This window comes from Bos taurus, chromosome 5 (assembly GCF_002263795.3).
Source record: "Bos taurus isolate L1 Dominette 01449 registration number 42190680 breed Hereford chromosome 5, ARS-UCD2.0, whole genome shotgun sequence".
Classification (NCBI taxonomy): domain Eukaryota; kingdom Metazoa; phylum Chordata; class Mammalia; order Artiodactyla; family Bovidae; genus Bos; species Bos taurus.
In genome coordinates, this window is record NC_037332.1 from 102,046,547 (window position 1) to 102,074,432 (window position 27,886).

The 27,886-nt window shown below is 43.0% G+C and overlaps 1 protein-coding gene and 1 long non-coding RNA gene across 2 annotated transcripts in view; one reads left to right on the forward strand and one right to left on the reverse strand.

The window, feature by feature from the left end:
* Positions 1–20,469, forward strand: part of WC-7 (WC1 isolate CH149) — a 57,055-nt gene extending 36,586 nt beyond the window's left edge. Inside the window, 13 exon segments of the mRNA NM_001281912.1 lie at positions 3,366–3,680; positions 7,021–7,329; positions 7,420–7,737; positions 12,118–12,210; positions 12,288–12,602; positions 13,822–14,136; positions 14,478–14,519; positions 14,607–14,921; positions 15,173–15,205; positions 15,751–15,888; positions 16,276–16,365; positions 17,234–17,371; positions 20,324–20,469. Of these exon segments, the coding sequence (NP_001268841.1) occupies positions 3,366–3,680; positions 7,021–7,329; positions 7,420–7,737; positions 12,118–12,210; positions 12,288–12,602; positions 13,822–14,136; positions 14,478–14,519; positions 14,607–14,921; positions 15,173–15,205; positions 15,751–15,888; positions 16,276–16,365; positions 17,234–17,371; positions 20,324–20,469 (2,567 nt within the window).
* Positions 11,350–27,635, reverse strand: LOC112446753 (uncharacterized). The gene is made up of 2 exons (XR_003034833.2): positions 27,186–27,635; positions 11,350–13,620 (listed from the first exon to the last, which is right to left on the reverse strand). It is a non-coding gene; the product is annotated as an uncharacterized lncRNA (long non-coding RNA).
* Positions 27,636–27,886: the final 251 nt, after the last annotated feature.

Here is a 27,886-nt window from a genome sequence, read left to right on the forward strand (position 1 = left end):
TGCAGGTTTGATCCCTGGGTCTGGAAGATTCTCTGGAGGAGGGCATGGGAACTCACTCCAGTATTCATGCCTGGGGAATCCCATGAACAGGTGAGCCTGGCAGGCTACAGTCCATTGGGTCACAGGAGTTGGACACGACTGAAGAAACAGCACACACATGCGCACACACCAGGAAGATTTCATATGCCATGGAAAAACTAAGCCTGTGCACCACAACTAGAGAAAGCCCACGTGCAGCGCCAAGACCCAGTACAGCCAAAAATAAATTTAAGACAAGCTTTTTAAAAATCACATAAGTGGAAATTTGAATATAAATTAATTCTGTGCTTATGCACTAATTATTTTTTATATGCACCATTTATTATCAGAAAACATTACCATTAATTTATATTTGCTTTACTATTTTGCTGATTACCGTGAACTTAAAGAAATTCTATTTCACTGAATTTTATTCATCTACATATTCATTCAGTAAATATTTATCAAGCCCCATCATGGTATTTAGAAAAGCTTCTCCATGCATTCTTGTTGAAGGGTGAATGTGCAGTCACGATCCTAATAGCAGAACATGGGGTAAATAAGATATGCAAGGTCCTTCCTCTAGTGGAACCTTCATTCAGGGGTATATATGTGTGTGTATTTGTCGTGGAATGTGGACATGATAAACAAGTAAATACTCAAAGGTATTTCAGATATCTTTAAGATATCTTCCATCATCGTTTATATTTTTTCCCTAAAATGTTTAAAATTTCATTTATTTATAGGAACTCTCTACAAATTAACACCACTTACTGCTTTTCTTAAATGCTACTGAAAGTATTTACCGCATTTTTTGCATATGTCTTTAGGGTTGTGTATGTGGGGTGGTTATATGATCAAATATACTATGTTTTACTTTTATGAATTCTGCCTTTAATGCAGTGTTTCAGATGCCATTCTTCATCTCAAAATAGCTTTTAATCATTTCATTTTCTTCAAATAACTTTATAATTTGAGTAAAGAATATTTATAACTGTACTGAATCTGAATTTATTTTACTGTGTGTGATATTGTAATATCATCAACGGATACAAATTACATTTTAGATACCTGATAATTTATTTCCTCACCAAATAAATATACATTATTTCATGATTTCATGGATATGACACCAAAAGAACAGGCAAAAATAGACAATTTGCAAAATATATAAGGAAATCCTACAACTCAAGGGCAAAACAACAACAAGAAAAAAAAGCATAATAACCCAATTAAAAAATTAACCAGAGACTTGAATGGACATTTCTCCAAAGAAGATATAGAAATAGCCGATACGTATAGGAAAATATGCTCAATATTATTACTCATCAGAGAAATGTAAATCAAAACCATAAAAGATATCATCTCACACCTCTCAAAATGGCTATGATTAAAAAAAAAATAAGTGTTGGCAAGGTTGTGGAGAAATTGAAAATCTTCTGAGTATTCATCCACATTAGATATGTAAATTTAATCTCAATAAAACTATGACCAAAATATTTGTATGATTTATAGTGACATTTCTTCATTCTTGGTATTGTTAAGTTCATTTTCTCTTTGTTCTTGTTTGGTATTGCTCGGTGGTTATCAATTTTCAAGGAGCCATGTTTGAAAGGTTTTCCTCTGTTTTCTCTATCATGCTTACCTTGGGCTTCCCTGGTGGCTCAGCAGTAAAGAATTCGCTTGCAATGCAGGAGACCACCTACAATGCAGGAGACGCAGGTTGAATCTCTGGGTTAAGAAGATCCCGTGGAGAAGGAAACAGCAACCCACTCCAATATTCTTGCCTAAAATCCCATGGACAGAGGAGCCTGGTGGGCCACAGTCCATGGAGTCGCAAGAGTAGGACTTGACTTAGGGGCTAAACCACCATCACTACCACCATGCTTACCTTCTTTTTTAAAATTAATTTTTGTTCTTTTCTTTGTTAATCCCAACTTCTGTATCCTTTAGGCTTTATTTTCTCTTCTCCTGGTTTCTTAAATAGAAGCTTACATGTTTTTTCATTTTCAGCCTTTCTTCTTTTCTAAATCTAAGGTATAAATTTCCCTTAAGCACTACTTTAGTTGCATTAGAAGAATTTAGTTATATCATATCTTTGCAATCACTATTTCACAATATTTTCTAATGTTTAAATTTATTCCCAGACCCAGGTACTGCTTCGGAAGGATGTTGCTTAATTTCTCCAAATAAGGATGGCTAACTGTATTTTCTTATTAATTCTTAATTTAATCACACTGTGGTCAGAGTAAATACTCTGTATAAATTCAATTATCTGAAGGTTTTTGTCCTACCATATGGTCATTTTTGATAAATGTTCCTAGTGCATTTACAATAATGTGAATTCTTTCATTATTGGGTGCATTGCTCTTTATATATTATTTAGCTAAATGTGTTGATTGTGGTGTTTTACATCTTCTATAGTCTTTCTTCTTTTTTGTATGCCTGGTCTGCATGGTATTGAAAAAGATTTGTTAAAGTTCCCCTAGGTTGATTGTTATTTTGTCTATTTCTTCTTTTCATTCTGTCAAGTATTATTCTGTATTTCAAAGCTGTGTTTCGATATCTTCCCTGGATTCTGATATCTGTAATATCTTTATTAAGGGCGTACCACTGTATGATCATGAAAATATCCTCTTTAACTAAATTAGCACATCTTCCCTTAAAGTCTCCTTTCTGTGACCTTGCTATAGCTACTGCAGCTTTCTTATAGTTAGTATTCACATGTATGTGGGCTTGCTAAGTCAAAACTCTTTGCTAAGGACTGTAGCCAGCCAGGCTCCTCTGTCCATGGGATTCTCCAGGCAAGAATACTGGAGTCCATTTTGCTTTTCAATTCTGCATGACTGTACTAAGGAGAATGATTCTAATGATAGAGGATTCATGGCTGCTACCTGAGGCTTCTGATGAGGCCGGTTCCTGACTCCATTTCCTTTCATCTAATCCCTTTAACTCTAAGGTCAAGGGCACCAACACATGTGTTGTTAATAAGGAATCCATCCAGCAGCCAGCCCATACCTGTGACTCTGAACTCATTCAACTGCTCCGGGTAGAGAGACTAACATTTCTGGTAAATCTTTCTCAGATGCTGTGCAGAACTCTACAAATCAGAGGTTAACACTTCTGTCATATTTCCTGGTTTTGCCCATTTTCAATGTTATTATTCTCTTATAACTGCTGTAAGAAACCAGACTCAGGTGCTGCCCCAGTGCAGTGACTCCATGTCAGAACCAGGGGACTCTGAAGCCTCAGAGGAGAGCGCCCTCTACTGCTCAGGTGAAGGTCCCACAGGAGAAGACCCTTATCCCCCTTGTCAATGCCCGGTTGTCCCATTTCTCTCTTCTCAGACAGCAGACAGCTCCGCGTGGTGGACGGAAGAGGTCCCTGCGCCGGGAGAGTGGAGATCCTTGACCAGGGCTCCTGGGGCACCATCTGTGATAACGGCTGGGACTTGGACGATGCCCGCGTGGTGTGCAGGCAGCTGGGCTGTGGAGATGCCCTCAGTGCCATGGGGTCTGCTCATTTTGGGGCAGGATCAGGGCGCATCTTGCTGAACACATTGGACTGCAGAGGAAAGGAATCCCACGTGTGGAAGTGCCCTTCCCAGGGCTGGAGAGTGCACAACTGCAGTCATGAGAACGATGCAGGAGTCGTCTGCTCAGGTATGATCAATGTATTGCCCAGTGATGGCAGAATGAAAAGTGCCATGGAAGCTGGTGTCTGATCACTGGGGCAATAGGATATAGATGGGCTAGAGAGGACTGAGACAGACCCATCCTCCCTGAATGCACAAAGCTTCTGTGGGTGATGTGCTTCATATAGTTTTCTGCTGTAAGTCTCTGCTATTTCTTCTCCAGTGATCTTACCTGACATAATAGATTAAACTATTCCAATGAATATTGATCTTCATAATGAAGATGAAGATCAATCACAGACATTTTCAAATCGACACACAAATCCCTTTGCACAGTTAGCCTATGGGAAGGGAGGGCTAGAATGAGGACACAGCTTCGTGGATGGAGTTGTTTCTGTATGTACAGGGTGAGACATTATTTTACACTAGGTTAGTAGGAGTGGAGGCACAGAGGATGTCATGAAACAGATCAGACAGGAATTGATGGATTTGTGCCAAATTGCAAATCTCTTTTGAAATTTTAGATGTAAATATTCATAGGCCTTTGCAGGTAAGACCAGAGAACTTTGGATGAAGTGCTCTGAGTCACAGGTTCTCCTTTGATTGTTACTATCAGAGATTCTCTGCCCATTTGTTTCTTTAAAGACGTCTGTATAGGACAAAACTTAGCCATACACTAACAAGTCAAAAGTGGAAACAATACAATTTCTGTGTTCTATGGTAAGAAATTATATAGTTTATACCTGATGACTTCAATGATTTAAGAAAATTGAATTTGGGGGTTTATTTGATATGAATAGGAGTGATGGGACAAATGTAATTTTTGAAGAAGGTAGAAGAGAGTTATAGCAGCTGGGAGGGAGAGGGATTGTAATAGGAACTGAAAAAGGCACATGTGGGGTGTTCTGAGCAGCACTGATGGTCCAGGAGTGGTGTGGAGGATGCTGTGTGTGCCTAAGGATGCAGGATGTCTGTACAGCAAGAGACCAGAGAAGGATATATTTTTATTATATTTAGTATCCTTATCCACTGACATCAGCCTTCTTCCCACAAACTTTCTTACAGTTTTCACACACATAATCTTCCACATAAAATTTAAATTCAAATAGAAAACAAAAAAGAAGTCTTAATTTGTCTCAGAAGAGTCTATCCTTATGTGTATAAGACTTTATTGATTATTCAGTGTATATTCAAGCATTTAACATGTATCAGGGTACATAAAACAGCATATAACAAATATTTCTTTCGTGTTCTGCCTAACCTGTAATCTTATGGGGTTAATATAGCAACTAAAAAGTGTTGACTAAAAATTCTTTAATTAAAATGTGTTGCCTATGAGCAAACTCCCAACCAGACCAGACTAGGAGTTCTAACCTGTGTCTCTCTGGGGAAATGAAAGTGATAAATAATAAAAGGCAAGCAGACCATCTTCTCTCTCACCATTGTATAAGTGGTCAAGCTGATCCTTCAAGTCTTTAATTTCTTTTAGGTCTTTCCTGTTTTCTGCAGTAGATTTTTATTTTGTTAGAATATTCTTTCTGAACCATCAAAGTTCACATATTTATATAATCAGAATCCTTTACCGGATGGAATTTCACCATGTACATAAATTATCATGAGCATACTTCGAAACCAGACAAGTGTGTTAAAGAAAGTGTTTTATGTTGTGGGTTTCTTTTTTATTTGGATTACCTTCCTCTGCCCAAAATATGGTCCCTGAAGCTCAAACCATGATCATGAGTTTTTTTCTTTGGTCTCTCCCTCAGTTTCATACCCCATCCACTCCCCATTTAACCTACCACACACCCTACCTCACTCCACTCCTACAGAAGTTCTTCCCATTCAGAATTTCCTTTGCACCCATTTGTGGTTCTTAAGATTGTTTTCTCTTGTCTGCAGTGGGAGAAATGGGAAAGGTGGCAGGGTGAAGTGGTTGATGGGAGGAGCACAGGGGACAAAATGTGTCAAAAACTTGTTGGACAAATATTTACCCCAAACATTCTATCTTTCATCCATATTGAGATTTTTGCAATTTGAAAATTTCTAAATTATGTATGGCCTATTCACTCTCTGGGCTTCCCTCATAGCTCAGTTGGCAAAAAATCCACCTCCAGGGCAGGAGACCCCAGTTAGACCCCTGGATTGGGAAGATCCACTGGAGAAGGGATAGGCTATCCACTCCAGTATTCTTGGGCTTTCCTTGTAGCTCAGTTGGTAAAGAATCTGCCTGCAATGTGGGAGACCTGGGTTCGATCCCTGGGTTGGGAAGATCCCCTGGAAAAGGGAAAGGATATCCACTCCAGTATTCTGGCCTGGAGAATTCTATGGACTGTATAGTCCATGGGGTTGCAGAGAGTCAGACATAACTGACTGACTTTTACTTCACTTCACTATTTGCCCTCTGCTCTCTTCCTCTTACTCTCTTTCTTTACAGCACAGTAGCTATTTCTCAAGAACCCAAATAGGAAAGGAACAAACAGCATTTGGACAGGATTAAAATTCTTTAACTCATCTTCACTCTTTAGCATTTCCTAAAGTTCACATGTCTAGTATGAAGTAATTAAAAACCTCACCTGTTTTGCATGCTCCCACTGAGAACTCACTCTCTCCCAGGTTCTTTGATAAATTCTAAGCTTTCAAGAAAGGATGGCTATGACCAGCCCCTTCTCCTATGACTCTGAGCTTTCTTCCTATCCAAACTGATCTCTGGACGACTTTCCAAAATCAGGTCACCTAAGAAATTCTTGGAATTTTTCACCGTGAAAAATTATAAGAAACATGTGTGAAATCTTGTTATGATGTCTAGCTTTCCTCCTGTTAAACCAGAAGTCTGTCTACTGTCAGCGAGCACTCACAGATCCAGCCTGTGTGATTTTCCTTATCTTCAGAGACTCAAGTGTTGGTTCCTGAGAGAAAACTGGCCAGTATTCTGGCCCCAGAAATCTCAGGATGGCCCTCTAACCTTGTGTGGCTCTTAGTCGTCTAACCTCTTGAGGCCCATGGATCTTCTTCACTCTGGGTTAGTACAGCTCTGAACCTGAGCCTGGTGCCCACTACAGAGCAGTATCCTTGGGCTCTGTAGTTTCCAGGCCTCTAGATGAGGAATTCACATTCCTAATTAACCTCAAAATGCATGTTTTTGGAAATCAGCCATTTCAAACTGACCCTGAAAATCCTTCAGGGTTTCTTTTCAGAAACTTGGTCTTGAAAATACTTGCTCATGAAATTCTGAGAATAACTGTCCAATTCTCTTTCCAGGCACCACTCCTGGAAAAGAAAAATTTTCACATTATTGCCTGTGACATTGTTTCCAATTGCCAAACCAGGTCTATGGGCACTCACTGGATTTCTTGTTGTTGTTTTCTTAGGATTTGTGCGTCTGGTTGGAGATGATGGACCCTGCTCAGGACGAGTAGAAGTACGTCCTGGAGAAGACTGGACCCCAGTGTCTGATGGAAACTTCACACTCCCCACTGCCCAGGTCATCTGTGCAGAGCTGGGGTGCGGCGAGGCTGTGTCTGTTCTGGGACACGAGCTCTTCAGAGAGTCTGATGGCCAGGTCTGGGCTGAAGAGTTCAGGTGTGAGGGGGAGGAACGTAAGCTCTGGTGGTGCCCCAGAGTGCCTTGTCCAGGGGGCACTTGTCACCACAGTGGAGCTGCTCAGGTTGTTTGTTCAGGTGAGATGCAGGTCAGGACTAACCTCCCTGCACACTCTGTTCAGGTGAGAAATCATGAGATTTTTCTGAATTTCTGTCTTCTTCTACCAGCATACTCAGAAGTCCGACTGATGACAAATGGCTCCTCTCAATGTGAGGGGCAGGTGGAGATGAAGATTTCTGGACGATGGAGAGCACTCTGTGCCTCCCACTGGAGTCTGGCCAATGCCAATGTTGTCTGTCGTCAGCTCGGCTGTGGAGTCGCCATCTCCACCTCCAGAGGACCACACTTGGTGGAGAGAGGTGGCCAGATCTCAACAGTCCGATTTCACTGCTCGGGGGCAGAGTCCTTCCTATGGAGTTGCCCTGTGACTGTCTTGGGTGGTCCTGACTGTTCCCATGGCAACACGGCCTCTGTGACCTGCTCAGGTAAGACAGGAAAGGGCTATTGGTACTTAGGATGCTCCTGGAGTGAAATGTCCTGAAGAGCAGAAAGTGAGGGAAAACTGGCTTTGGAAGATATTTCATGATGAAATATGGTGCTTCTCATTGTTCACTCATTTTTCAGATTAGGGCAAGAAGTGTGAAGGGGAATAATATATTTTAAAGCAACATTGACACATGATCATAGAAGACAGTGTATAAGCAATACGTGTAGACTTCAGTCATGTACCCAGAGCAGCAAAGAGAACATTCCCAGCCCCAAGAGTCACTGTTGCCTCCAATAACTGGCCTCCCTCCTCTCCAGGGAAAGCTGCTTATCTAATTTCTACTACCATAGAGTGTTTTATCAGTTTTTGAACTTTATATAAAATCATGCAGTGTGTTTTCTTTTGTGTGTGACTTCTTCGACTCAACATTATGTTTAGGATTCACTCATGATGTTGTTTATAGCAGTACTTTATTCATTTTTATTACTGTAGAATATTGCTTTCATTGATACCATGGCCATTGATCCATTCAACTGATGTTAGAGATTTGAGTTGTTTCCTGCTCTTGACTATTATAAATATGATGCTAGAATGTAGCATGACAATGACTTGGGGCGCAAATATATGTTACTTATTTTGTGTGTTTAACATTTGGTATTTTCTTTTTCTAAATGGTACAGTATCCTTTGATGAAGCAAGTTTTTAATTTGAAGGAAATATTAATATAACTTACCAACTTTTCCTGGTATATTTAATACTTCTTGTATCCCTTTAAAAAGAACTTTCCCTACTCCAAGATCATGAAAATATTCTCTTAGAGTATCTTACAAAAGTTTCTTTTTCTCTTGCATGTAATTGTACCTTCCTTCTGGGGTTGATATCTGTGTAAGATAAGTCATGTTTCACATGGACATCCAATTCACTCAGAATCTTTTTCTGGAGAGACTTTTTCCCCCCCTGCAGTGCTACCTTTATCTTAAGCAGAAGAGCACATACGTCTGAGTCCTTTTAAAGACTCTGTATTCTGTTCCACTGTATCATTTGTCTATCTTTGCACCAATACTGCATTTTCTTAATCACTATAACTTTATAATAAGTCTAGATAATTTTAATTTACAGGGGTTACTTTATACTAACTCCTTTAACTTTGTTCCTTTTCTTACCGACTGTGTTGGTCATTCTTGGTATTTTGTATTTTGTCTAAATTTTGGAATCTGCTTGTTATTTTTCACACTCCCTAAAAAATTAGCATAAGAGTATTTTGATTAAGATTAGATTTAATCTACACAGGAATTTGAGAATGACTGACTTTGACAATTTTGGATCTCTCAATTCATTGACATAATTTTTATTGTTGTTTAGTCACAAACTTGCATCCAACTGTTTTGTGACCCATGGACTGCAGTCTGCCAGGCTCCTTTGTCCATGGGATTTCCCAGGCAAGAATACTGGAGTGGGTTGCCATGTCCTCCTCCAGGGCTTCTTCCTGACTCAGATATTGAACCCACTTCTGCACTGGCAGGCAGATTCTTTACTACTGAGCCATCTGGGAAGCTATTGACATAATATATCCCTCCATTTAGCTAGGTCTTGAATTTCTCTCAGAAGTTTTGTCCACCTTCTTCTACATTTTTCCTAAGCATTTTATTTATTTTTTTAATGTTATTAGTATTTCTTTTATGGGCGATATCCTAGGAATGAATTATCTCTGACTTGTTTTCACCTTTTAACATTTTTTAAAAATTTTCATGTAATTTGAGACTTACTGAAAAGTTAGAAGAATAATATAAACATTTCCAGATGACCTTTAACTGGAATCCCTCAATGCTAGTTTTTGGTTCATTCTGTCTCATTTCTCTCTGAACATATAAAATCTTTCTGGATTAGGTTGCTGTCATGATGTCCCTTTACCACTAAAATACTATGAGGAATTTCCTTATGTAACCACAGGTTCAGTCCAGTTCTCAGCTGATTGCAGCCCCAGATGATACCTAAGTGCAAGCACTGAAAGACCCCAAGACAGAACTGTTGAGTCTTTCCTAAATTGCTGACTCAGGAAGTCTTAAGCAAAATGAAGTATATATTTTTTCCTCCAGTGGCTAAATTTTGGGGGGAAATTTGTTACTCAGCATTATAACCAGGACACTTACCATGTGACCTGCAGTTATGTTGGTGCAAAAGTAATTGCTGTTTTGCATTATTGAAATTTGCCATTTGATATTGGAATGTATTCTTAAATAAATGTGGTTATGTTACACATCATTTAATGTGTATTTCTTGCTTTTTATTTTGCTATGGTTTATTACTTGCTGCTTATTTCATATGTATTTTAGATTATAGACATGATGTTAGACACAGAGCAATTTCAAGTGATTTTCTTATTCGAGTTCAAAATGGGTCGTAAAGCAGCAGAGACAACTTGCAACATCAACAATGCATTTGGTCCAGGAACTGCTAATGAACATATAGTTCAGTGGTTGTTCAAGAAGATTTGCAGGGCTTCCCTGGTGGCTCTGCAGTAAAGAATCCGCCTGCCAATGCGGGAGATACTGGTTCAATCCCTAGTCCAGGAAGACGCCACATGCTGCAGAGCAGCTAAGCCTGTGCATCACAACTATTGAGCCTGTGCTCTAGAGCCTGGGAACCACAACTACTGAAGCCCAGAAGCCCTAGAGATTGTTCTCCGTAACATGAGAAGCACCACAGTGAGAAGCCTGTGCACTGTAACAAAGACTAGTCCCCACTCGCCACAACTAGAGAAAAGCCTGAGCAGCAGCAAAGACCCTGCAAAGCCAAAAATAAATAAATAATAAAGAATTTTATTTAAATGAAGTTTTGCAAATCCTTGAAGATGAGGAGTGCAATGGCCTGCCATTGGAAGTTGACAGCAACCAATTAGAGCAATCATCAAAGCTGATCCTCTTACAATTACATGAGAAGTTGCCTAAGAACTGAATGTAGACCTTTCTACAGTCGTTTGGCATTTGAAGCAAATGCCGAAAGGTGAAAACCCTTGATAAGTGGGTGCCTCATGAGCTGACCACAAATCAAAAAACTTGTCATTTTGAAGCATCATCTTCTCTTATTTTACACAACAACAATGAACCATTTCTCAATTGAATTGTGACCTGTGATGAAAAGTGGATTTTATATGACAACTGGCGATGACCAGCTCAGTGGTGGGACTGAGAAGCTGCAAAGCACTTCCCAAGGCCAAACTTGCTGCCAGTCTGATCCACTACAGCTTTCTGAATCCCAGCAAAACCATTACATCTGGGAAGTATGCTCAGCAAATCACTGAGATGCACTAAAAACTGCAACACCTGCAGTCAGCATTGGTCAACAGAAAGGTGCCAATTCTTCCCCGTGGCAACGCCTGGCCACACATCACACAACCAACGCTTCAGAAGTTTAATGAGTTGGGCTACGAAGTTTTGCCTCATCTGCCATATTCACCTGACCTCCCGTCAACTGAATACCACTTCTTCAAGCATCTTGACAACTTTTTGCAGAGAAAATGCTTCCACAACCAACAGGAGGCAGAAAATGCTTTCCAAGAGTTCCTCAAATCCCAAAGCACAGCTTTACACTACAGGAAAAAACAAACTAATTTCTCATTGGCAAAAATGTGTTTATTGTAATGGTTCCTATTTTGATTAATACAGATATGTCTGAGCCTAATTATAATGATTTAAAATTCGTGATCTGAAACCGCAGTGATGTTTGCACCAACCTATTTATTGCAACAAATAATAGAATATTTGTCCTCTGATCTTCTGTATTAATAACTGCCTTATGCTGATCTAATGTGCTTATACATTCATTCTTTAGTTCTTAAATTCAAATATTAAGTTTCTTAGCTCTAGAACTTTTATTTCTTTTTTGTTAAAATTTCTCTGCCAAGAAAAACATCTTTTCAATTAATCTTAAGAGCACTTTAATCAGGGCTATTCAAATTCTCTGTCAGGTAACTCTAATAGTTGAATATTTGGGGAAATTTTTGGGAATGTCTTCTTTTTCCTTTTGGTTTTCCATTTGATGTCTTTTATATAAGTTTTTTTCCCTTCTGTTAGTGACAGACATGGAAGATGAAAACTTTTAGAAATCTTTCAGAAAAGATTTTGTTTTGTTTCTTCTGTTTTGATATAGATTTAGGTATAGAACCCACTATTTAACTCGTTCTCAGTGTAAAGCCTGGCTTAAACAAAAATTGTGGCACTGTCAGAGGCAGACCTCTCCATGGAGAAACTGAACTCTATAATAACTTCACTACTGTTACAGCTTTCATCTCAAACTCCATCACTAGGTTATTATTTAGTTTAATTCAGTTTCCTGTTCTTCAGCCCAACCAGACCCCAGATCATTGCTGTTTCTACAGGAAACCAGACCCAGGTGCTGCCCCAGTGCAACGACGCTGTGTCTGAACCAGCAGGCTCTGTGGCCTCAGAGGAGAGCGCCCCCTACTGCTCAGGTGAGGGTCCCACAGGACAGAAGATGCTACTCAACCCCTGAGGTCACCACCCCATCGTCCCATTTCTCTCTCCTCAGACAGCAGACAGCTCCGCCTGGTGGACGGGGGTGGTCCCTGTGCTGGGAGAGTGGAGATCCTTGACCAGGGCTCCTGGGGCACCATCTGTGATGACGGCTGGGACCTGGATGATGCCCACGTGGTGTGCAGGCAGCTGGGCTGTGGACAAGCCCTCAATGCCACGAGGTCAGCTCACTTTGGGGAAGGGTCAGGGCCCATCTGGCTGGACGACCTGAACTGTACAGGAAAGGAGTCCCACGTGTGGAGGTGCCCTTCCCGGGGCTGGGGGCGGCACGACTGCAGACACAAGGAGGACGCAGGCGTCATCTGCTCAGGTCTGTGCTGCACACTGTCCACAGGCAGGGGGAGGAGTGGGGCCCTGGAGGACAGGGGTCTGAGCCCTGATGGAGAGATGCTGAAAGGACCAGAGAAGGAGGCTTCCTCCCATGGAGCCTGTCTTTCCAACAGACATGAAGACTGGGTGCTTAAACTTCCTCCTGAGGCAGCTGAGATTCTGGTCCTTTATTCTCAGTAGTGTTTCCTGACAGAGCTGTTTCTTACAGTTAACACTTGAAAGCAGGGCTCACTCTGCAGTTATCTGTGGGAGTAACACCTGGAAATCCTAGGTTTCCCAGGTTGTGCTAGTGGTAAAGAACCTGCCTGCCATTGCACGAGATGTAAAAGATGTGGGTTCAGTCCTTGGGTTAGGAAGATCCCCTGGAGAAGGGCATGGCAACCATTCCAGTATTCTTGCCTGAGAATCCCATGGACAGAGGAGCCTGACATAGTGAAAACTCATATTTTTCCTTTACGGTTCTGTTTGCTAGGAGTCTGAAGAGAGTCTCCGTGGGCCAACATCCCAGTGTCCACAGGGCTGTGTTCTTCCTGGAGTCTCTGGGCAGAAGTCTTTTCCCAGCTTTCTCTGGTTTCCCATGTGGCCTCATTTCTTGGCTCAGAGCCCTCTTTATTCTTCTTCTTCAGACAACAGTGCCTTTCCAGCCGTTCTCCCTCACTCACATTTCTCTCTGACTGGAGCTGGGAAAGATGATGCATTTCTCAGAATAGCAGGTTTAAAGATGTGTAAGGCTGGGCTCACATGGTTAATCCACAATATTTGAGCTTTATGTCTCCATCCCAAGGTCCTTATTAATCACGTCTGTAAAATCTCTTTTGAAATGTAAGGTAACTGTCACACATTCGGGTATTAGGCTGTGGACATCTCTGGGGGTCCATTATTCTGTCAACCACCTCACTGTCCACATCATTTTCTGTTCTTTTAGAAGTTTTGTCAGGAATCAGGATTCAGCTCCCATCACTGCAGCTGCCCAGTTTGGTCTTCCCTTCTGTTCATATCTACATTGTTGTGGTAGAAATAGGTATACAGACATTAATGGACAAAGTCAGGTGAAAGGGAGGTAAAAGTCAGTCTTGTCACCCAGTGGGCATCTCCTCCGCTGGGTCAGGGGTGTATGGTCACTATTTCTGGGGGAGAGGAAAACCCAGAGCTCTGAAGGGGGTGCTCATTGTGTCCTGTCTCCTCCCTTTCAATCTTAGAGTTCCTGGCCCTCAGGATGGTGAGCGGGGACCAGGAGTGTGCTGGGTGGCTGGAAGTTTTCTACAACGGGACCTGGGGCAGTGTCTGCCGCAGCCCCATGGATGATGTCACCGTGTCCATCCTCTGCAGTCAGCTTGGCTGTGGGGACAGTGGAAGTCTCAACACCTCTGTTGGTCTCAGGGAAGGTTCTAGACCCCACTGGGTAGATGGAATCCAGTGCCAGAGAACTGACGCCTCTCTCTGGCAGTGTCCTTCTGACCCTTGGAATTACAACTCATGCTCTCCAAAGGAGGAAGCCTACATCTCGTGTGCAGGTGACTCACTGTCTGTTTCTGTGTCACTGCCAACCATGTAGGATGTCGTTAGTATGATTTCATATTTCCAAATCTAACTGATGGGTTTTGGTTGAGGCTACAAAATGTAGGTGTATGTTTGTATTTGTCTCTGTGTCTGTTTGCTGTTGTTATGGTAAACAACTAATTAGATAAAGTAATTTCAGCTGCTGATAACATACAGTGAACCTCTCAGCCAAGTAGATGATGAAGCTTCTGTGGTCTCTTGTCATTTGACTGTGACAAAAAACCTTAGATACTCATGTTTGGCGACAACACTTCCCCCAGCTATTGCTGATCCACTGTATCCCTGTTGTTTGCAGTAAGAAGACCCAAGAGCTGTCCAACTGCTGCCCCCTGCACAGGTATATCAGCCCACTGCCTCCCCTGTGGCTCCCAGGGGCTCCTTCCTCCCACCAGGGCAGTCACAGGAGGGGCTGCTGCCTTTTCAGACAGAGAGAAGCTCCGGCTCAGAGGAGGAGACAGCGAGTGCTCAGGGCGGGTGGAGGTCTGGCACAGCGGCTCCTGGGGCACTGTGTGTGATGACTCCTGGAGCCTGGCAGAGGCTGAGGTGGTGTGTCAGCAGCTAGGCTGTGGCCAGGCCTTGGAAGCCGTGAGGGCTGCGACATTCGGCCCTGGAAATGGGAGCATCTGGCTGGATGAGGTGCGGTGTGGGGGCCGGGAGTCCTCCTTGTGGGAGTGTGCTGCGGAGCCCTGGGGGCAGAGCGACTGCAAGCACGAGGAGGATGCTGGTGTGAGGTGCTCTGGTGAGTGAGGGGCTCAGGGTCCACCCTGGGTGAGCCGGGCAGCTCAGGGGCACTGGGCTGGACCAGGCGTGGTGGGGAGTTTGTATTCAGACAGTGTCCAGGTCCTGGGGCCCTGATCTATGATGCAGAAGCTGGGAGGACTGGACACTGATATTGTGGAGACTGAGGAGTGATTTCAGGCTCAGGAGGGAAAAGGTTTGCCCTGTGTTCTGGCCAATTCTTCTTCCCCATACTACTGTTTTTCTCTTTAGGTGTAAGGACAACACTGCCCACGACTACAGCAGGTACTGTGATCCATCCACGGGCAAGGGAGAATACTCAGTACTGGGGACATGTTCTGTGGGCTCTCTGACAACTCAGAAGAGGAAAGAGTCTGAGGAGCCATGGCTGTTGGGGAGCAGCCAGGGCATTACACTGGGGAAATCCCCTGCCTTGATGTCCAGGGTCTAATGTTCTCATGCCCGGGGTCCAAGGAAGTCTGGTTTCCATGTTGTAGAATCTAAGGATCTCCCACCTGCCTTGAGTGTTGCTCCTCATCACAGAGGTGCAGGTCCCTGGACTGTTTGATGTTCTATTTCCTGAAGCCCAAGGAGAAGGGATGAGCTGGGTCCTCAGAGGCTGTCTCGGCAGGGCAGCTCCCTGACAATCCCCATCTCTGCCTCAGGGCCACACTGGCCAGAGTGGAGTTGACTTGTCTCAGGACGAGACCCGGGGGAACCCTGACACTGTCTGAGGCTGAGACGCCATTGTCCGGAGCTCCTGAAAATGCTGACACAGAGATTTCTCTGTGCCCAAGACTATCTTCAGCCCTTTTTCCTGTTCTCCTTAGGGACCAGAACAACCTCAAATCCTCTCCCTGGCATCTTCTCCCTGCCTGGGATCCTCTGCCTCATCCTAGGGGCCCTTCTCTTCCTGGTCCTCATCATCTTGGTGACTCAGCTACTCAGATGGAGAGCAGAGCGCAGAGGTGGGCTGCAGGGGGAACTGGGGACCAGGCAGAGTGTGTGGAGGCAGGAGATAGGGCAGGTGTGAGGAGGGGAACCTGGGCCAGGTACTGTTCTGAGTTGCAGACTCCATGTGCTCCATGCTGAGCTCTAAGGGCTGAGTAGACAGAGGTTCTTAGGACTGGGGTGTGAACTCTCATAAGTCATGGCCTGTCCTGTGAGACCAGACAGAGTTGGCGCTGAGCTGTAATCAGGGTCAGACAAAGGGAGAAGGTAATGACATTGTGCACGGGGTAGGAGACGATGCTGAGGTCCTGGCAGCCCCCATGTGAGCACCAGGGAGATGAAGGTGGGTTGGCTGGATCGGGGTATCTGGGGAAGCTTCTCTGACCTGCTGGGGGATCTCTCAGCCTTATCTAGCTATGAAGATGCTCTTGCTGAAGCTGTGTATGAGGAGCTCGATTACCTTCTGACCCAGAAGGAAGGTCTGGGCAGCCCAGGTGAGTGTCTCTGTCTGCCCTCCTGGGATCTCTGGTTGTCACCACCCACTGGCTGTGCACATCTTCTCAGCATCTGCAGACCCCATGTGTGCCCCAGGCTCACAGAGACGGCTCCTCCAAAGAGGCAGGATGGCCTCTCAGAGCCCCGTGACCTCCCAGCCTCTGTCTACACTGCAGAAGCCAGGCTTGTCCCTTCTCAGCCTTAACACAGGTCCCGTGGGTGTGGGGAGGAAAAATTCTGTGTGTTGTGTGATGTTTTTCTCCACATGAGGCTTCCCGTCAGATTTCTCACTGACTAAACTGCCGTATTACACCAGGGATGGTGAGGACAACAGTGACTACAGATCCACTCCAGGAAATAGAGGTGGACCTGCCTTGGCTGGGCTCTGGGGAGGAGAGTTTCCCTCATAGAGAGGAGATTTAAGGGGAATGGTTTTCCGTTGATGGACCAGAGGCATCCCTTGTGTCCAGATGGGGTTCGTCCTTCTCTGGCTGTTCTGTGATGTCTCATGTCGGGGCTGGTCTCTCTGTGTCCAGAATCACCACAGCCACACAATGTTTTTAAAAAATAACATCTGTAAAGCACAATTTGTCAAAATACTTTAGCAATGCTCAGTGGTGAAAGAGTTGCTTTGAGATATGTAGTTTCCCCCAGAAAATATTAAGATATGTAAAATTGTGTTTTGGCTTATGGACACATCAAAATGAAACATGCTGTTAGAGAAAAAAGTCTTTTGAAACAAGGAGTGACTGGTGCCTCTATTCAGAAACTCAGAAACTCTGGGTCAGAAGGTATCTTAGGTATTCCCCAGACCAACCCACTTACTGTGGTTTCATCCACTCCCTTGTCTGCTCTTGGAACCCCCAGATCAGAGGACTGATGTCCCTGCTGAAAATTACGATGATGCTGAAGAAGTACCAGTGCCTGGAACTCCTTCTGCCTCTCAGGGGAGTGAGGAGGAAGTGCCCCCAGAGAAGGAGGATGGGGTGAGGTCTTCTCAGACAGGTGAGTGGGGTCAGTTCATCCCCTGCAATCTTTCTATCTGAAAAGAGTGAATTTTTGCTCCTCAATGCCCAGCCTCCCTAGAGATTCAAAATACAGGTAATCTCATACATTTGGTAGCATCATCTTGACCATATGCCATATTTAATGCTGTCAGACTCCTTGCAAGGAGTGATGAATCACTCTGCTTTTGGCATTTATGTCTCCATAATGTGACATAAACTTATCACTTTGTATGTGATATACTTGCATGAAGATTTATAGATTACGGAATTTCCTGGTGGTCCAGAGGTTAGGATTCTGCACTTTCACTGCTAGGGCCTAGGTTCAACCGTGGTCAAGGAAGTAAGATCCCACAAGCATTGTGTCATGACTGAAAGAGAAACTTATCAATTAATTCAACATTTTGAAAAGAAAGCTAAGCACTGAAGAATTGATGCTTTTGAACTGTAGTGTTGGAGAAGACTCTTCAGAGACCCCTGGATGGCCAGGAGATCAACCCAGTCAATTTAAAGGAAATCAATCTTGAATATTCATTGGTAGGACTCAGCTGAAGTAGAAGCTCCAATACCTTGGCCACCTGATGTCAAGAACTGACTCCTTAGAAAAGACCCTGATACTGGGAAAGATTGAAGGCAGGAGGAGAAGGAGATGACAGAGAATGAGATGGTTGGATGGCATCACCGACTCAATGGATATGAGTTCGAGCAGGCTCTGGGAGTTGGTGATAGACAGGGAAGCCTGGTGTGCTGCAGTCCATGAGGTCACAGAGAGTCAGGCATGACTGATTGACTGAACTGAACTGAACCAAATTCAAAGGTGGAACAAGTGTTTTAATAATATCTTTGCACTGTACATACATGAAGGCAAACCATTCAATATCACAGTAATCCAGGTCTATACTGAATCAGTAATGCTGAAGAAGCTGAAGTTGCCGTTCTGTGAAGACCTACATGACCTTTTAGAACAATCACCTAAAAAAGATGTCCTTTTGATTATAAGGGACTGGAATGCAAAAGTAGGAAGTCAAGAGATACCTGGAGTAACAGCCAAATTTGGCCTTGGAGTACAAAATGAGGCAAGGCAAAGGCTAATAGAGTTTTGCCAAGAGAACACACTGGTCATAACAAACACCCTCTTCCAACAACACAAGAGAGGACTCTACACGTGGACATCGTCAGATGGTCAGTACCGCAATCAGATTAATTATATTCTTTGCAACCAAAGATGGAGACGCTCTGTACTGTCAGCAAAAACAAGATCAGGAGCTGACTGTGGCTCAGATCATGAACTCCTTATTCCCAAATTCAGACTTAAATTGAAGAAAGTAGAGAAACCCACTAGACCATTCAGGTATGACCTAAATCAAATTCCTTATGATTATACAGTAGAAGTGACAAATGGATTCAGGGGATTACGTCTGATAGGCAGAGTGCCTGATGAATTATGGATGGAGGTTCGTGACATTGTACAGGACGCAGGGATCAAGACCATCCACAAGAAAAAGAAATGCAAAAAGGCAAAATGGTTGTCTGAGGAGGCCTTACAAATAGCTGAGAAAAGACGAAAAGTGAAACCAAAGGAGAAAAGGAAAGAGATATCCATTTGAATACAGAGTTCCAAAGAATAGCAAGGAGAGATAAGAAAGCCTTCCTCACTGATCAATGCAAAGAAGCAGGAAAACAATGGAATGGGAAAGACTAGAGATCTGGTCAAGAAAATTACAGATACCAAGGGAATATTTCATGCAAAGATGGGTACAATAAAGGACAGAAATGTTATGAACCTAACAGAAGCAGAAGATATTAAGAAGAGGTGGCAAGATCACACAGAAGAACTATACAAAAAAATCTTCATGACCCAGATAATCATGATGGTGTGATCACTCACCTAGAGCCAGATATCCTGGAATGTGAAGTCAAGTGGGCCTTAGGAAGCATCACTCTGAACAAAGCTAGTGGAGGTGATGGAATACCAGTTGAGTTCTTTCAAATCCTAAAAGATGATGCTGTGAAAGTACTGCACTCAATATGCCAGCAAATTTGGAAAACTTAGCAGTGGCCATAGGACTGGAAAAGGTCAGTTTTCATTCCAATCCCAAAGAAAGGCAATGCCAAAGAGTGTTCAAACCACCACACAATTGCACTCATATCACACGCTAGCAAAGTAATGCTCAAAATTCTCCAAGCCAGGCTTCAGCAGGACATGAACCATGAAATTCTAGATGTTCAAGCTGGACTTAGAAAAGGCAAAGGAACCAGAGATCAAATTGCCAAAATTCGCTGGATCATCAAAAAAGCAAGAGAGTTCCAGAGAAAGATCTATTTCTGCTTTATTAACTGTGCCAAAGTCTTTGACTCTGTGTCACAGTAAACTGATATTTCAGTAGCTGCGAGAAGACACTCATTCTCTAGAAAAGAGTGTTTCTCCATCTGAGGGCCTGTGTAGTTTCTGGGGAGGAGATATCTGTGGCTGCACCTGTGATACTATTTGTGGACATTTGGGGACAGGAGTCAAGTCAACTAAGAGCAGACTTGGGTTGTGAGTGAGGAATTCAGATTTTTCCTGTCTCCAGTCTACCTCTTATTGTGAATTTGCATCTATCACCTGTGAAAGGAGAACATTTAAATTCCTTTTTATGATTCTTACCGTTGCTGGGCATCTCCTTGGTATTGTGTTGCCTGGAAGCAGGTCTCCCAGAGCTCCTGAGCACAGGTCTCCTGTGATGCAGGATTTCCCCATGCACTGAGGCCCAGGAGACGACATGCACTGGATCTGAGAGGACAGCTGGGATCCATCCTCACTGGAACTCATGTGAAATAGTCTGAGCCTCCCTCCCCACACCTGGGTCCCAGGGATGCTTTGTCATAAGCACTTGCTTGACTCCCTTCCACCAGAGTGTTCTGTCCCATCCTCGTGTCTCAGTTCTAATCAAACTTCTCTTTTCTACTTCAGGCTCTTGTCTGAACTTCTCCAGAGAGGCAGCTGATCCTGGGCAAGGAGAAGAGAGCTTCTGGCTGCTCCAGGGGAAGAAAGGGGATGCTGGGTATGATGATGTTGAACTCAGTGCCCTGGGAACATCCCCAGTGACTTTCTCGTGATGCTGTATTAACTAGGAGATGAAGCCTCAGATATTCTAATTGCCTGTATTTCAATAGAGTAATGCTGACTGGAATTGTGTCATATGAAAATTGCTCAAAATGAAATATTCTGAATAAATTAACTTTTTGCTGTGCTGTTAATTTAGCAAGCTCCATGTCAAATGCTTTTAGAGGATTGGTCCTCAAATGCCATCTTTCTCAAAGGAAATGCAAGATTAGTTGGCTGACCTGCTTTCTCACTTGTCTTAGAGGCTAAAGAGGGCATTCTCACAAGTGCTCCAGGTCACTTTTATTTAGAAAAGAATGTAAACTTGGTCTACATTCTCACACTCCTTCTTAAAAGATGAACTCATGGAAAAACAAAACAAAACAAAACAGTTCTAAACACCTCTGAGATGTCACATCACTAGTTTGTAACTTGTTCTTGGACACCAGCCTGGTATGAGTTTCAGAGCGGAAGGTTGGCTGGTGGAAGAGAATGGATACAGCTTTCCTTATCCTGCCTCAATATTCACAGTGCAATTAATAATCTAACTGTACATAACTACCTCTTCCTTTTTCATCTCTCTTTTATTTCTTTAGTGGATACAGACACCTCTTTGCTCATCTCCCATGTCTATTTGATTATCCAAATTTTATAAATCCATTCTTTCTTCTCTATATCTTCCTACTATTTCTTTAGGATGGTGCTATTTCTTGTCTCTCCAAGGATCTCTCCTTCTAACTGAATTCTATCAGTTCATATATCTCTTCAAGTTGATGGAAGGCAAATTGGTGCTCACCCACACCCTATTTTCAGATGGGACAAGAAGGCAAGAAAGTGCAGACTTAGGCAGAGGGGATCCAAAAGAATGAATGTAGATAGAAAGATCAGGAACATTTGGCTATTTATGTTTCAGAGATATGGATGGAGGCATCTGCCATGACTGATCTCTTAGAGGAAGAATTTCAGACCAAGGGGCTTCTTTAAAAACATCTATTTGTCAGATGTTTCAAGATTGTTTAAAGATTGCTTAAACAGTGTCAGACTTTTTTTTTTTTTTGGCTTCAAAATCACTGCAGATGGTGACTGCAGCCATGAAATTAAAAGACACTTACTCCTTGGAAGGAAAGTTATGACCAACCTAGATAGCATATTCAAAAGCAGAGATATTACTTTGCCAACAAGGGTCCATCTAGTCAAGGCTATGGTTTTTCTAGTGGTCGTGTATGGATGTGAGAGTTGGACTGTGAAGAAAGCAGAGTGCTGAAGAATTGATGCTTTTGAACTGTGGTGTTGGAGAAGACTCTTGAGAGTCCCTTGGACTTCAGGGAGATCCAACCAGTCCATCCTAAAGGAGATCAGTCCTGGGTTTTCATTGGTGGGACTGATGCTGAAGCTGAAACTGCAATTATTTTGGCCACCTCATGTGAAGACTTGACTCATTGGAAAAGACTCTGATGCTGGGAGGGATTGGGGGCAGGAGGAGAAGGGGACGACAGAGGATGAGATGGTTGGATGACATCACTGACTCGATGGACATGAGTTTGGGTCAACTCCGGGAGTTGGTGATGGACATGGAAGCCTGGCATGCTGTGATTCATGGGGTCACAAAGAGTGGGACAGGACTCAGTTACTGAACTGAACTGAAAAAGTAATTGTGATCGTGCTGTGACTCCTCAGTGCAGAGAGAGCTGTCATGAAGAAGTGATAAAGTAAAGATTGCGTTTACACAGCACTATCCGCGCAACCCCCCCTGCCCCCCAACCCCTATCCCCACCCCCGGCCAATTCCATTGTGGACATGTGGACAAGCTGCTGCACTAATATAAAACCTGAGAGTGCTGGCCTGGTTGTGAGCTGGACCCACCCAGTTACTTGGTTGATGACTCTGGATGGTTTCTAGGGCTCCGACCTACACTCACGCTTGCAGTCTTCATAGTTCTAGGCTGTGCTTAGGGATGGTAAGATGCCCAGGGCTTCTTCCAGGGCAGCTCACATGTCTATTCACTTGGGAAGTGATGAAATAGATGACATATGATGAAATAAGGCACACACACAAAGAAGCTCAGTGAACTCCAAGAAAACACAGATAAACAATGAAATTCAGGAAGACAATATATGAAGAAAATAAGATTTAAAAAAATTTCTCATCATTATTATTATCGTTTTCAATTTTTGGTTGCATGAGTCTTTGTTGCTGCTCATGGGCTTTCTCCAAATGCAGCAAGCAGGCACTACTCTTCTCTGTGGACAGCACGTATCTCCACGCGTGGCCTTCTCTTATTGTGAACAGGTTCTAGGCACCCAGGCTTCAGGGGCTGCAGCATCGCTTCCTATTTGTGATTTGCGGGTCCTAGAGCTCAGGCTCAGTAATTATTGAGCTAGGACTCAGTAATTGTTGAGCTAGGGTGTTACTTCACAGAATAAATTCAGAGTTTTTTTTAAAACAGAGATAGAAAGCATAAAAAAGAAGTAAACAGGGAGTTTGCTGATGGTTTAGTGGTTAGGATTCAATGCATTTGCTGCTGTTGTCTGGATTCAGTCCCAGTAGGGGAATTGAGATCCCTTAAGCTTTGCAGTGAGGCAAAGAGAATAACAGAAGAAACAAAACAGAAAAATGAACCAAACAGAGATTCAGTTGCTTAAGATTCAGTTCAGTTCAGTGGTTCAGTAGTGTCCGACTGTTTGCGACCCCATGGACTGCAGCACACCAGTCTTCCCTGTCCATCACTGACTCTTAGAGCTTGCCCAAACTCATGTCCATTGAGTCAGTGATGCCATCATCCAACCGTTTCATCCCCTGTAGTTCCCTTCTCCTCCTGCCCTCAATCTTTCGCAGCATTAGGGTCTTTCCTAATGAGTTAGTTCTTCGCATCAGGTTGTCAAAATATTGGAGTTTCAACTTCAGCATAAGTCCTTCCAATGAATATTCAGGACTGATTTCCTTTAGGATGGACTGGTTAGATCAGTTGCTTAAGACTACAATGAATGAAATGCAACAAAATGAAAAATGCTACCTAGAGCATCAACAACAACAGCAAAAGACTCTGTAACTTAGAAGGCAGGACCATTGAGATTACCCAGCCAGAGGACAAAGAAAAAGAGGAATGAAAAAGAGTGAAAACAACCTGCACATTATTGGAGTCCCAGAAGGACAAGAGAGGGAGAAAGGGACACAGATTGTACTTAAAGAAATAATAACAGATAAGTCCCAAATCTGATGAGATTTAGACATCCAAGTACATGTAGCTAATAGGTCACTCTTCAGAATTCATTCAAAATGATCATCCCCAAGACACATTGCTTGTAATCAAGAAAAAGAATTTTACAAGCAGCAAGTGAAAAGTGCTGCTGCTGCTGCTAAGTCGCTTCAGTCGTGTCCGACTCTGTGTGACCCATAGACGGCAGCCCACCAGGCTCCCCCGTCCCTGGGATTCTCCAGGCAAGAACAATGGAGTGGGTTGCCATTTCCTTCTCCAAGAGAAAAGTAAATGCTCACAAAATAGAAATTCCCTTAAAAATATCAGTGGACTTTTTAGTAGAAACCTGACTGTCCAGGAGAGAAAGGATGGTATATTCAAACTTATGGGGAAAAAAGCCTACCACCCAAGAATATTTTTCTCAGGAAGGTTGTTTTTCATAAATGAAGATGATATAAAGACTTTCCCAAGCAAACAACAGTTGAGGGGATTCACCACACTAGGCTTGTCTTACAAGATTGCTGAGGGGAGTTCCTCAAACTAAATGAAGGATGCTAATTTTTATATGAAAGAAGTGAAAATATGCAACAGACTTGTAAGTGTAAATACTGAATCCAATTCAGCATCCTCTGACACTGTAATATGGTAGTGTGCTAATCAGTTAGCTTTAGTCTAAAGAAAGTATTAAAATAGCTATGGAGAGAAATATTTTGTTAGTGGATATACAATATAGAGAGAGGTAAATTGTGACATCCAAAACAAAATGCGTAGAAGGGGATAAAAAGGTAGAGCTTTTGCATGTCATTGGAATTAATTTGTTATCAGTGTAGTATTTACTGTTGTCCCTCTAAGAGGTTTTATGTGAGCCATGTGGTAACAAAAATGTAAAAACCTACAGTAGATTCACAAAAAGTAACAAGAAGGGCCTCAAAGAGCAACATTATCCAAAATTATCAGTTCACAGTTCTAACTGTTGTGCAGAACAGTTGAGTTGTCCTGGTCTCCACATCATCTTTCAAGATCAGCCGAAGAGGACTCTCCTTTGAAAAGTGAAAGACTAATTGAGCTGTCTGTTATTTTAAGCCAAAGGAATCTTTGGGCACCTCATCTGCTTCCTTATGTCATATCGATGGTGCAGCTGTACTTTTTTAATCACAAATTTTCTTCTTGTGATATTGCTGTGTGGTTTTAATGAAAAAAAAAAAAACTGCCAATGATAAACCATATGAATATCCTGTCTCCTCAGTTGGGTTTGATTAAGACTTATTAAGAAGCCACATGTAGGTACTTTGTGGTTTGTCTTGTGTATCCTTAGAGAGAGAGATTTGCAGTGTTTGTTGTGACATATTTGTTGGTGATAGCTGCTTATTTTTGAAAATCAAATTTTGCCTTGCTAATTTCCAGAAACATTTGCCTTTAAAACAAAAATATTAGCTAAATGATGTTCTCAGAAACATTTCTTTATATTTAAGACAATTTATCTTCAATATTTAGTACAGTGCCATTCAGCCATTCAATAAATATTAGCTGAGCATCTGTGAAGTTACAGAGAGGGAAAATATAGAGCTTATACACAGGCACAGGCCTCACTCCAATCCTGGGCCCTGGCAAGGCCTCAGACAATGCCTGCAGACTGCAGGAGCCTTGGTTAGCATGCCCAGATTGGGACGCATTCGATGACAAGGAAAAGAGATCTGTTCACAGAGTCTTTCATGTTAAAGGGGGAACACATTGCTGTATTTTCCCGTGTTCTGAAGCTGGTCTGCAGGCAGGACTCAGCTGCACCAAAGCTCCATGTGCAATAGAGCCTCAGTTCATAGACTTTGAATCTGAGCAATCAATCACTCAGGCTTTGAACTCTGAGTGCCACCCCAGAGGCACTAACCTTAGGTTTAAGTGGTTTAAGAATCACCACCCACAAGAACTCAATAGCTCTGCAGTTGGTAATTACATCAGCTCTGAGCAGAGGTGGGTTAATCATGAAGTTAATGAAGCCTGTTCTTCAGAGCCTCTTCTTGCACCAGCCCCTTCCAAGTCCTGAGGGGGGCCCTAGGGCTGCGGTTGAAGCAGAGAGGACTCTATGATCCTTGCCCCCTCACTGTGTCTTCTGCCTGCCTTTTGCCTGTGGAAAACTTTAGTCAAAGAATATGTTTAATTGGAGAAGCGAGAAATGTGGAAACAAAGGAAAACAGTCAGAGGAGACTAAATAATAATAATGTAGTCATTAAGCACAGTCAAGGACCTTTAGTTCTTTCTCAAGGGTTATTCATGATATTCTGAGCCATATCCTGTGAGCTGTCTTATAGACACAAAACACCAGGTGGAGCAGTGAACTACATGATGACCACACTGTACCCAGGACTTGAGCATCCACAATTCTGAGAACTGACCACAAAGACATGGGAACAAGTACACCCAGGCACTAAAGATCAGCTGTACCTAAAACAACCAGTGGATGTTTTGGATGGCATCACCAACTTGATGGACATGAGTATGAGCGAGCTCTGGGAGTTGGTGATGGACAGGAAAGCCTGGTGTGCGGCTGCTCATGGGGTCGCAAAGAGTTGGACTCGACTGAGTGACTGAAATGAACTGAAGACAACCATGATGATGCTAATCAGACCACTGATGACCAATTTGAAGATGACGTTAGAGATGACTGTGCTGTTTCTGCATATAACCTCTCCCAACCCCAGCTCTGCTATAGAAGCTCTCACCCTCTTCTTGTCATGGGGTGGGTGGAGTCGGCCCTTGTACAGATGTCCACCACCCTCCCCGCCAGTTGCTGGCATCTGAAATAAAACAAACTTTTCTTTCCACCAACCTGGCCTGTATACTGGCTTTTGAGCGGTTAGCAGCAGGACCCCTCACACATAACTTTCGGTTACATGGTCACAAGGAGATAGGTTTTGAATGTGCCATTTGCTTCAGTTGAGGGAAAAAAAAATTCAGCAAAATTATTTCTTACCAAAAGGTGAAGAATTTAATGAACTACATGGAGAACTAAATCCAGGAATCAGATTTGTTCCAGAAATCAAGAAGAAACAGAAGAGGTTTGGAAAGTACATACTGCTTTTTCATTAGTACAGGATTGGTGGAATGTAAAAATAAGATCAAAGATGATGAACTGACTAACTCAGAGCAAAGGAGAGCTGTTTAAGGATGAAGGTCAAGATGCTCAGAGACAAAAATGGGGAAATGGAAGCACAACTGTCAGCACAGACTGATGTAAAGGGAGGAGGAGCTGCACCAGGTGTGGATGCTCTTAAGCAGAAGTTTGGATCCAGTTGTTGGTCAATCAGTGATGGTGATTAGGAATCAACCAAGCCCCAAAGAGGAATCAAGTTGAGACCTGAGGGAGCAGCTTGGGATGAAGACACAGAAGGAAGAGGAGATCCAGAAAAGTACCTGCTTCATGTGGCAGATTTTGTCTTCCTTTCACATCTTCAGAATAGGCTCTGTTCTGATGCTGGAACAACTGACTCCCAAATCTCAGAAGGAACACACACATGCATACACACATTCATTACCAACCTGCAAACGTGCTGTGGTCAGTGAGGCTCCACTCGCTTACACGTGTACCATGTGAAACACGCAGCTTCTGGGGCAGGAAAGAGAGAAACCAGAGAGTCGCATGGGGTTTTCATGCCTCTACTCAGAAGTGACACAGGTGACAACACCCACGTTTCATTGGCCAGAATGAGTCACTGGGAGATAGAAAAACAGCTATTTGATGAATATTACTATTGATGCCACGTCCTTGGTAGCAATGCTGTCAGTTTTTTTTTTTTTTCCCTTGCCTTGGGGAAAGGCAATTGAGGTACAATTTTGTGCAGAAATTAAATGTCATTAGACCGTCCCCAGAATGGGATTTGAAGAAGGCCTTCTGTATCTGGTTCCTTCGTCTGGTGTGTCTCTGGCTCCTTACTCCACTTCTGTCTGTGCTGAGTGGGAGTAGTCAGATTCGTGTCTCCCCTGCCCCCACCACCCTCCCCACTCAGCATCACTAACTGCAGGGTGATTTCAGCATTTGTTTATGCATTCATTTCTTTATTTATCCACTATTTGTTAAGCTTTCTCTACGTGTCTTTACTTGACTTTAAGAGATATTGAAGAGTAAGACACAATACTTCCTCTCAAGAAGCCCCACTTTAGAGACAGTCAGCAAGGTTTTACAGATTAAATAAAACACAGCAGTAATTTTGAGCTGGAGGAATTAGAAAGAGTTCATAGAT